The sequence below is a fragment of the Leucopleurus acutus genome (assembly GCF_964270905.1).
Source record: "Leucopleurus acutus genome assembly, chromosome: 4".
NCBI lineage: Eukaryota > Metazoa > Chordata > Mammalia > Artiodactyla > Delphinidae > Leucopleurus > Leucopleurus acutus.
Genome location: NC_139146.1, coordinates 86,185,754 through 86,197,459, shown reverse-complemented (window position 1 = coordinate 86,197,459; position 11,706 = coordinate 86,185,754). Strand labels below are relative to the sequence as shown.

The window sequence follows — 11,706 nt, the reverse complement described above, 5'->3', positions numbered from 1 at the left end:
TTCTCTTGTTAGTTCTAGCACTCTGGTGGTGTAAATTAACAAACATTACTGATGTTCAGGTTTCTTCCTGCAAAATGAAGCCGCCATACCATGGATTGGGTGACTAATAAACAACAGAAATGTGTTTCTTGCAGTTCTGGAGGTTGAGAAGCCCAAGATCAAGGTGCCAGTTATAAGACAAATAAGTACTAGAGATTTAATGTACAATATTATTAATATAATTAACACTAAAAAGTAATTTTATATTTAAAAATAAATATGAGGACAGTATTAAATAAATTGCACTCAGGGTGCCATTAAAAATGGATTTTTTAAAAATCTAAACAGACATTACTCCAAAGAAGACATACAGATGGCCAAGAGGCACATGAAAAGATGCTCAACATCGCTAATTATTAGAGAAATGCAAATCAAAACTACAATGAGATACCACTTCACACCAGTCAGAATGGCCATCATCAAAAAGTCTACAAACAATAAATGCTGGAGAGGGTGTGGAGAAAAGGGAACCCTCTTACACTGTTGTGGGAATGTAAATTAGTAGAGCTACTATGGAGAACAGTAGGGAGGTTACTTAAAAAACTAAAAATAGAACTACCATATGATCTAACAATCCCACTCCTGGGCATATATCCAAAGAAAACTATGGTTCAAAAGGATACATGCACCCCAATATTCATTGCAGTGCTGTTTACAATAGCCAAAACATGGAAGCAACCTAAATGTCCATTGACAGATGAATGGATAAAGAAGATGTGGGACATATACACAATGGAATATTACTAACCCATTAAAAATAATGAAATAATGTCATTTGCAGCAGTATGGATGGACCTGGAGATTATCATACTAAGTGAAGTAAGTCAGACAGAGAAAGACAAATATCATATGATATTGCTTGTATGTGGAATAAAAAAATGATACAAATGAACTTATTTACAAAACAGAAGCAAACTCACAGACTTAGAAAAAACAAACATGGTTACTAAAAGGGAAAGGTGGGGAGGAGGGATAAATTGGGAGTTTGGGATTGTGTGAATACACACTACTATATTTAAGATAGTTAACAATCAAGAGCCTGCTCTATGGCACAGGGAACTCAGTATTCTATAATAACCTAAATGGGAAAAGAATTTGAAAAAGAATAGATATATGTATAACTGAATCACTTTGCTGTATGCCTGAAACTAACACAACATTGTAAATCAACTGTAGTCCAATATAAAATAAAATTTTTTTTAAATGTACTTTTTTAGGTCTGCTCTGCAGCAGGCCCAGTGAGGCCCCCCGGAATTCGGGGCAGCCGGGAACTCGGCTTCCGCCCTCGCGGCCCTCTCGCCGGGGAGACCCAGGACGGCAACGCCGAGCCCTACCCTGGAAGTGCTCACAGCCCGGCGCCTGGACTGGGGACTTGCTGCATTTTGGCGTAAATTGCAATTGATTAGGGATCGTTTCTCAGACTCAAGTTAGAAGTGAGAGTTCAGATAAGTGAGGCCGCCACTGCTGCTTTGAACACCTCAGAAGGGGAGAATGCATTTATCAGGAGTGAAAAAGAAGAGCTTGCTAGGAGTCAAAGAAAAGAATAAAAAGTCCAGCACTAGGGCTCCTTCTCCTACCAAATGCAAAGACCGCTCTGATAAGCAGTCCAAGGATCGCTCTAAAGATAAGGGGGCCACCAAGGAGTCGAGCGAGAAGGATCGTGGCAGGGATAAAACTCGAAAGAGGCGCAGCACTTCCAGTGGTAGCAGCAGCACCAGGTTTCGGTCCAGCTCGACTTCCAGCTCGGGCTCCAGCACCAGCACAGGCTCCAGCAGCGGCTCCAGCTCATCTTCAGCATCGAGCCGCTCAGGAAGTTCCAGCTCATCCCGCAGCTCCAGCTCCGGCAGCTCCCCTGGCTCTCCGAGTCCTTCTCGGCGCAGGCAGGACAAGAGGCGGCGTTCCCGCTCCAAATCCAAACCACCCAAAAGAGATGAAAAGGAAAGGAAAAGGCAGAGCCCTTTGCCTAAACCTACCAAAGTGCACATTGGAAGGCTCACCAGGAATGTGACCAAGGATCACATCATGGAGATATTCTCCACCTATGGGAAAATTAAAATGATTGACGTGCCTGTAGAAAGGATGCACCCGCATCTGTCTAAAGGCTACGCATATGTGTAGTTTGAGAATCCAGATGAGGCAGAGAAGGCGCTGAAGCACATGGACATGGACGGAGGACACATCGATGACCAGGAGACCACTGCCACGGCTGTGCTGGCCCCCTGACCTCGGCCAACCCCCTCCCCCAGCCCCCCGGCGATTCAACCCTCCCAGGAGAATGCTGCCACCGCCTCCCATGTGGCGCAGGTCACCCCCACGGATGAGGAGAAGGTCGCGTTCCCCTCGGCGCAGGTCCCCTGGCCGCCGCAGTCACAGGAGCCGCTCCAGCTTCAACTCCTCCCGATACGCAGGGCCACCGAAGCTCTGCCCTGTGACTTGTATCGCATCCAACTCACTTCTGTCATTTTTTTAGCCGAAGGAGGATCGGTAGGAAAGAAATTCCTCACTCAGGGGCAGGCTTCGAAGGTGAAGGCAGTAATTGCCCTGGCGGCAGAGTTCCGGCTGCAGGAGTGTTGTTCGTTTGGGGTCGTGCTTATAAAGATGCCCTCCAGTTTTCTGGTTAGAAATCTTCAACATTTCTAGTTCCTGAGAGTCAGTTTAGTGGCAAAGCCAGCAGGGATGAGCCGGGGGCTCCAGGAGGTGGTACAGCCCCAGACTGGGAGCATGTTTTCCCGTTCCACAGGTGACCTGGGGCCGATCTGGTGGCCTGCTCGTGCCCTAACCTGTTGACCTGCAGGGTCCCACAGGAAAGGGTGTGCTTTTATGCAACTGCCGTTCCTGTGAGCCTGGCCCTGCTCTCCTGCTCGAGTCCTCTTCTGACCTCTAGGGCCAAATACCCAAAATGGTTCTTTCCATGTGTACTCATGTGCATGCACACACACACACACACACACACACACACACACACACACACACACACACGTCTCCCTTTCTCTCTGAAACTGGTAAGCTGAGAGCCATCTCTGTCGGGTCATCACAGAAGCCCCTCGTTGTGTTGGTATTCATGGTGGTCGTGCAGGTTACCTTGGCAATGTGTACATTGTTTTTTGGCTTTTATTGTACAGTCAGTACTATATATGTAGGTAGAACTCTAGATGGTGCTACTAATCTGCAAATCAGAATTTCAGCCAGGAAAGAAGACTTACTGGTCCAGGTGGAATAATTCTGAGGGGAAAATTAGAATATCTATACTTAAAAACTATGATAAAAGAATTCAATTGCTCTTTGTGATTGCATTCTTAAAAATACTCAGGTGAAGTAGTATAAAATATTAGTATTTTCAGGACACTAAAAATATTTTGCAAACCATAAGAAAATATATAGTATCTACAACTTCAGTAGTTCTTTCCCCAGTAATTTGGAAAGTATTTGCTAAGGATAAATTTGTAATGTTTAATTATATGAACAAAATCACATTTATCACATAAATATATTTATAGTTATAAAGATTTTACAATAGCCAGGACATGGAAACAACCTAAATGTCCAATGACAGATGAATGGATAAAGAAGATGTGGTACATATATACAATGAAATATTACTCAGCCATAAAATGGAATGAAATTGGGTCATTTGTAGAGATGTGGATGGATCTAGAGTCTGTCATACAGAGTGAAGTAAGCCAGAAAGAGAAAAACAAGTATAGTATATTAACGCATATATGTGGAATCTAGAAAAATGGTACAGATGAACCTATTTGCAGGGCAGGAATAGAGATGTAGACATAGAGAATGGACATGTGGACACAGTGGGGTAAGGGGAGGGTGGTGCGAATTGGGAGATTAGGATTGACATATATACACTACCATGTGTAAAATAGTTACCTAGTGGGAACATGCTATAAAGCACAGGAAGCTCAGCTCGGTGCTCTGTGACAACCTAGGTGGGTGGGATGGGGGGACCAAGGAGGTCCAAGAGGGAGGGGATATAGGTATACATACAGCTGATTCACTTCACTGTACAGCAGAAACTAACACAACATTGTAAAGCAATTATACTCCAACTAAAAAAAAAAATTTGAGAGTAGGGGTTTTAAATACCAGCAGTATATTTAAAATTTTACACATTTAGCTATGTAAATAATGGGTACTCATTTTCTTCTTATGAAAACTCCATCTGAAAATGGAGTGCACTGAAATGTGTAACTCTTGACAAGTTTTCTTGGAAAAAGTCATTTAGTTATTATAATAACAATATTTACTTATGTTTCAGGTATATTAAATTTCTTATCACATCTAACCTCTTTAGATCGCAGATGCATTCTTTTCTGCATCTTTCATATCTACCTTCACAGCACCTTGCAAGGTGCTCGGCAGTGTAGTAAGTTTTCAGTACATATTGTTGACAGGCTCTTTATTTTGCTTTCAAACAGAAATAATTTCCTTTTGAATAGCTTACATATTAATTTTTCAGAAATTTTGCTGTGAAATATAACACAGAAAAGAACACAGGAAACAAAGGTACAGATCAATACATTGTCACAGAGTGAATAGCCATGTAATTACTACCTAGTCAAGAAATAGTACATTGCCAGCATCCCAGAAAACAGTAACCTAGACTTCTAACTCTATACTCTACATCTAATTGTGTTTGAATATTACAGAAATGAAATCATAAGGTATATATTGTTTTGTAACTTTTCATTTGTGAGAATTATCTATGTTTCTGCACGCATCTGAAGTTCTTTTACTTAAAATGCTGTGGAATGTTTTATTATGTAAAAATACCACAAGGTATGGTATTTTGTGGTAATACTTTTTTTCATTGTGTGAAAACTTTGCTGTCTTCACAATCATTAAGACTATTTCCTAAATTATCTTCTAAAACTTTATTATTTTTCCTTTTACATTAAGATCTATGATCCTCCTATAGTAGAATGCCATGAAGGGACCAAGTATCATTATTGTTTTTCATAGAGATATCCAATTCAGTCATTGGGCATATACTTTCATTTAGCAAATTGCCTTTCAGGAACCCAACTCAAAGCATGTTGGGTTTATCAACCACCGTTACCCAGTGTGGGCCCTGGATTCCAATTTTTTATGCTGTTGCCCTGATATTGTCAGATGCCTTACTCAGCTTTAGCATACTTTTCAGAAATAGCAGCTCCAAATGGCAGGCTAGCCCAACTTCTTTGAGTTTATCTTCGCCGAGATCTTGGCCCTGAAATTTTTATCTTGTTATCTCTATGACCTCGTGAACAGAATTTCTAACTATTTATTTTACCCATCTTTCCTACTATAATTATCAGAAGTGTTGGACTGAATTCCTTAGTCCATCATTACAGGAAATGCCAGACCCATGTATTTTTTTTTAAAGTGTTTATTGAATTTGTTTGCTTCTGTTTTATGTTTTGTTTTTTTGGCCCCGAGGCATGTGGGATCTTAGCTCCCCGACCAGGTCTCGAACCCGCACTCCCTGCATTGGAAGGCGAAGTCTTAACTACTGGACCGTCAGGGAAGTCCCAGACCCATGTATTTTAAAAAAAATTTTATTGGAGTATAGTTGATTTACAATGTTGTGTTAGTTTCAGGTGTACAGCAAAGTGAATCAGTTATACATATATCCACTCTTTCTTAGATTATTTTCCCATATAGGTCATTACAGAGTATTGAGTAGAGTTCCCTGTGCTGTACACTAGGTCCTTATTAGTTATTTATTTTATATATAGTAGTATGTACATGTTAGTCTCAATCTCCCAATTTATTCCTCATCCCCCTTCACCCATAGTAACCATAAATTTGGTTTCTACTTCTGTGACTCCATTTCTGTTTTGTAAATAAGTTCATTTGTTCCATTTTTTTTTAAGATTCCACATATAAGTGATATCATATGATATTTCTTTCTCTGTCTGATTTACTTCACTCAGTATTACAATCTCTAGGTTCATCCATGTTGCAGCAAATGGCATTATTTTGTTTTTTTATGGCTGAGTAATATTCCATTATATCTATGTACCACATCTTCTTTATCTATTCCTCTGTCAATGGACATTTAGGTTGCTTCCATGTCAGTCCCATATATTTTTAAAAAATTAATCTTGATTTCACTACTCACTATCTGGGTGATCTTTGACAAGTAACAAACTCCTTGAAGTTCAATTTCCTCATTTGTAAAATGGGAGTGGCAAAATTTATCTCATAGAATTGTTGAAAAAATTAATATGAAAGGTATATAGAAGCTTGGAAGATGCAATATAAGACTGATAGTATACCTTCAATGAATGGCAGCTATTATCTTTGTTATATTAGTGATGATAATAATTATTAAGATGATGATGAAAACAGTAAGAGTTCTAAGTACCTCTGTCTACCACATTGCCCTATTCTCCTAATCTAAAAGTGGTATAAAGTTAATCTCACAACATTTATTTTAAGTGAATCAATATAGTCTTCAAGTAATGATTGCTTCCAGTTTTTAGATTTGCTCAAGACATACTTTTAATAATTTATCCTTGATTTTTTTTTTTACCCAGAATTTTGTCAAACTCAGTGGCAAATGATTTTCAGTAACAACTTTTCTCTTTGAGAAGACCTAGGGGGTGGGATAGGGAGGGTGGGAGGGAGGCTCAAGAGGGAGGGGATATGGGGATATATGTATGCATATGGCTGATTCACTTTGTTGTACAACAGAAACTAACACAGTATTGTGAAGCAATTATACTCCAATAAAAAAATAAACTGTGTTATCTCCACTCTTGTATTCCTCTCATCTTATGATTCATCAAAATTTCATAAACATTAGCTATAATGCTGCACACAGTTTCATTTGTAAGTACTCTTAGTACCTAGGAATGTAATTCATCTTACAAAAGACTGAAACCTATTGAACAGCAGCTTGGTCTCTTACAGTCTTTTTATTAATGTTAGACTTCAGTTCACTATGTTACAAGGGTTGGCAAGGAAAGTCAATCTTCTTTCAACTTTCCTTAGTCTGAACAGAGTATATAATGAAGTTATAGTTTTAGCAAAAAAAATTACCAATGCACAAGAAACGGTGTTTTAATCTAGAGGATTTATAGGAAGTGGGCGGGCACTCAAGTATCAGAATATTTGAATTTGATACATATACATCACTTTTTAATTTTTTTTTAAATTTTTGGCCATGCTTCAGGGCATGTGGGATCTTAGCTCCCTGACCAGGGATTGAACACACGCCCCTTGCATTGGAGGCACGGAGTCTTAACCACTGGACCACCAGGGAAGTCCTACATCACTTATTGACTAACAGACCTATTGACTAGGTTAATAGGTTACCCAGGTTACTTGAGAATATGAAGGTAGCTTCCTAGTGATGGACTCATGCATTCTATAGATAGGGAATACTGTAGCTCCCATTCTAAGTTAACTACATGACATCTTGGTCAAAAAAATACACCATGAGTTTGATAAATATGAAGTAATTCCCTAGATCTGGATCATGATCGACTATTGATAAAACTGAGCTTCTGGTTTTGCTATTTTGAGAAACAGGTTCTGTTAGAAGTATGCTTATTAAGAAACAGTGTCCTGAAAAAGGCCACTGTTACCTCACTAGATGAGCTAAACCAAATATTATTGTAAATGCAAAAGAAAATACTATAAGAGCCAAATACTATGTAGGAATAAACAAGCAATAAAGAGAAAGGAGAAGAGGTACTTGCTTCCTGTTCCAGACAATGAACCTGTAAGTGCTTATTGAGAACCTGGAATGTATGAAAAATTAGTAAAATACATAAACCCTGCACTTTAGGATCTTATCATCTTCTTGGGGAAACAAGTATGGCACAAATAGAACAATAAATAGTAATTAGTTGTTGTGAGGTATGTGCAATTTTATGACAGAAAATATTAAAATTAATGTGGACCAGAGTTATTGCAGAAGATTTGGTAGAAAGGTTTAAGGTGGCTTTGAAGGATTTTGAAAATTTTGAAAAGAAATGTATTTGGATGCAAATGTCATGATAATATTTGGGGGGAAATATAAACCCAGGAAGAGGAAGTGCTGTCATGAGATGGATAATTCCAGCTGCTACAGAGCATTTCATTAATTCTTATCCAAGTTTGTTAAGACACTGAGACTTCATAACTGAATTGAAACTGGGACATGCAGCCTATGGGAAATGTATTGGAACACATGTGCATTCTATAATATACTCATTTATGATGAGTTCAACCAGATCATTAATATATAGCATGACATATTGTGATTTTCCATTACAATTGACAGGACTTTTGTGGTTATGGGACCAAGGGGAGAAAAAGTGCATAAGTACTGAAATTTTAGGCTTTGTTCAAGATGGAAGAAAGGCTTATACTGTTTCAGCAGCAACACTGTTTATCCGTGGAAAGTTGAAGAACCACATCATTCGGTAGTTGCTATTTTTGACATTAGAAGCAAATCAAAAGAAAAAAGAGATGAATATGAAATGATTGATATCTAATATAAATATTTTATATACATCAGCTTCAAATCTTTAAGTCTTGTTTTAAAAAGATAAATTGACAGTAAATGTCATATAACATCTCTATGAGTCACGGATCATATTTCTATTAGCTGTTTCAACAAATATTGGGTTGGCCAAAAGGTTCATTTGGTTTTTTCCATAAGATGGCTCTAGTAGCACTTAGTTGTCTTTAACTTCATTCAAAACAGTTTTGTTAGATTGTATGTGACAGCTGTCATATCAGCGTGCATTTAAAAAAAGACTTCAAAATTGGTGAATTTTTGTGTAGCCATTTTAATATTGAAGATGGAAGAAAAAAAGCAACATTTTTGGCATATTATGCTTTATTATTTCAAGAAAGGTAAAAACACAACCAAAACACAAAAAAAGATTTGTGCAGTGTATGGAGAAGGTGCTGTGACTGATCGAATGTATCAAAAGTGGTTTGTGAAGTTTTGTGCTGGAGATTTCTCGCTGGACAATGCTCCACGGTCAGGTAGACCAGCTGAAGTTGATAGCAATCAAATCGAGACATTAATTGAGAGCAATCAACATTATACCATGTGGGAGATAGCCGACATACTCAAAACATCCAAATCAAGCCTTGAAAACCATTTGTATTAGCTCAGTTATGTTAATCGCTTTGATGTTTGGGTTCCACATAAGTTAAGTGAAAAAAACCTTCTTGACCGTATTTCCTCATGCGATTCTTTACTTAAACGTAATGAAAACGTTCCGTTTTTAAAGCAAATTGTGACAGGTGATGAAAAGTGGATACTGTACAATAATGTGGAATGGAAGAGATCATGGGGCAAGCGAAATGAACCACCAACAACCACACCAAAGACCAGTCTTCATCCAAAGAAGGTGATGTTGTGTATATGGTAGGATTGGAAGGGAGTCCTCTATTATGAGCTCCTTCCGGGAAACCAAATGATTAATTCCAGCAAGTACTGCTTCCAATTAGACCAACTGAAAGCAGCACTCTACGAAAAGCATCCAGAATTAGTCAACAGAGAACGCATAATCTTCCATCAGGATATTGCAAGACCACATGTTTCTTGGATGACCAGGCAAAAACAGAGTTTGGGTGGGAAGTTCTGATTCATCCGCCGTATTCACCAGACATTGCACCTTCAGATTTCCATTTATTTTGGTGCACGTTCAGATTTCCTTTTATTTTGGTCTTTACAAAATTCTCTTAATGGAAAAAATTTCAATTCCCTGGAAGACTGTAAAAGGCACCTGGAACAGTTCTTTGCTCAAAAAGATAAGAAGTTTTAGGAAGATGGAGTTATGAAGTTGCCTAAAAAATGGTAGAAGGTAGTGGAACAAAGGGTGAATATGTTGTTCAATAAAGTTCTTGGTGAAAATTTAAAATGTGCCTTTTATTTTTACTTAAAAACTATAGGTAATTTTTGGCCAACCCAATAAATTTCTGAATCTCAGGGAGTTAGTTTATTTTGACTTTGTGCAAAGTCCAAAGGTGGTATGCTTGAAGGGCAGGTAGCATTTCTTAGAGTGGTGATTACGTCAGTTTTGGAGACTTGAATTTTTTTCTAGGAATTTTTTCACTTGATATAAATTTAAAATTTTATTTGCAATAAAATAGTTACTTTCCAATTTGTTTTATAAGGCCAACATAACCTTGATTACAAAACTTAACAATGACATTAAAAGACAATAAAATTATGTCATTCTTTTTCAGAAGCATGGATGCAAAAATCCTAAACAAAATAAGATATGAAACCCAGTGACACACAAAATGTATCATATTTTATTTGCAATCAAGTTGGGGTTATTCTAGAAATACAAGGTTGGTTTAACATTTAAATATCAATCAATGTAATTCACAATATTGGTCAGATAAAAGTAGAAAAATGATATGATTATCTCAATAAATGCAAAAAAAAGCATTTGGTCAACTTCAAAATTCATTTATTATAAAAATTAGCAAACTAAAAGTAAAAGAAAACTTCTTTAATCTGATAAAATGATAGCAAACATCCTATTTAATGGTGAAATACTGAAAGCTTTTCCCTGAAATTAGGAACAAGAGAAGGATGCCAGCTATCAACCCTTTCTATTCAACAGTGTACTAGAGTTCTATGATGTAAGGCAATCAATCAACCAAGCAACCAAAAACAAAAGAAAATATAATCGATGAAAAGGAAGTAATAATACTGTTTTTATTTGAAGATGTAGGTGTATGCTAAAAATCTAAAATAATATACAAATAGAGGGCTTCCCTGTGGTGCAGTGGTTAAGAATCTGCCTGCCAATGCAGGGGACACGGGTTTGAGCCCTGGTCCGGGAAGATCCCACATGCCGTGGAGCAACTGGGCACGTGCGCCACAACTACTGACCTGCTCTCTAGAGCCTGTGAGCCACAACTACTGAAGCCCACGGGCCTAGAGCCCATGCTCTGCAACAAGAGAAGCCAGAGCAATGAGAAGCCCGCACACTGCAACGAAGAGCAGCCCCCGCTCGACGCAACTAGAGAAAGCCCGCGTGAAGCAAGGAAGACCCAACACATACAAAAATAAATAAATAAATTAAATATATATATATATATATACAAATAGAAAAAATAAAATTAATAAATGAATTAAGTTTTCTCAATACAAGGTCAATAGACAAAAGTCAATTGTATTCTATATGTCAGCAATAAATATAACATGAAATTTAAGGAATAATACCATTTACACCAGGATAGAATAAATCAAATACATGAGACTGAACTTAGGAGAACATGTATAAGACTTCTATTCAGACACTTGTGAAACACTATTGAGAGAAATTAAAGAAAATCTAAATAAATGAAAGACTGTACCAAGTTCACAGATTGGAAGCTTCAATATATTAAGAAGTCAATTCTTCCCCAATTGATCTATAGGTTCAATGCTATATCAACAAAAGTCTAGAGATTTCTTTTTGGAAATTGATCAGTCAATGTTAAAATTTATAAGTAAAGGCAATGGACTAAAAATAGCCAAAATAATTTTGAAAAAGGAAAACAAATATGGGCTTACATACCAGATATCAAGTGTGAACAGAGAAAAACAAGTGTTTTCTACAAGGATTAAGTCATAACCCACTACATCCGCTGACCTACTGCAATCTGAGAAGAAATTAAGAGGATGACAGGATAAGGCTGTCTAGATAAACATCTCCAGAAGAATTT

At 37.6% G+C, this 11,706-nt stretch overlaps 1 protein-coding gene and 1 pseudogene across 2 annotated transcripts in view; both read left to right on the top strand.

Moving 5' to 3' along the window:
• The first annotated feature begins 1,530 nt into the window (after nt 1-1,530).
• LOC309961125 lies at nt 1,531-2,509 on the top strand (annotated as a pseudogene). Its single transcript has one exon. The product of its transcript is annotated as an uncharacterized misc_RNA (transcript).
• A 206-nt stretch (nt 2,510-2,715) lies between these two features.
• Nucleotides 2,716-11,706, top strand: part of LOC309961124 (transmembrane protease serine 11F-like) — a gene marked incomplete at both ends in the record, with an annotated part of 58,932 nt that continues 49,941 nt past the window's right edge. The window contains 1 exon segment of the mRNA XM_082838153.1: nt 2,716-2,779. Within this exon segment, the coding sequence (XP_082694279.1) occupies nt 2,716-2,779 (64 nt within the window).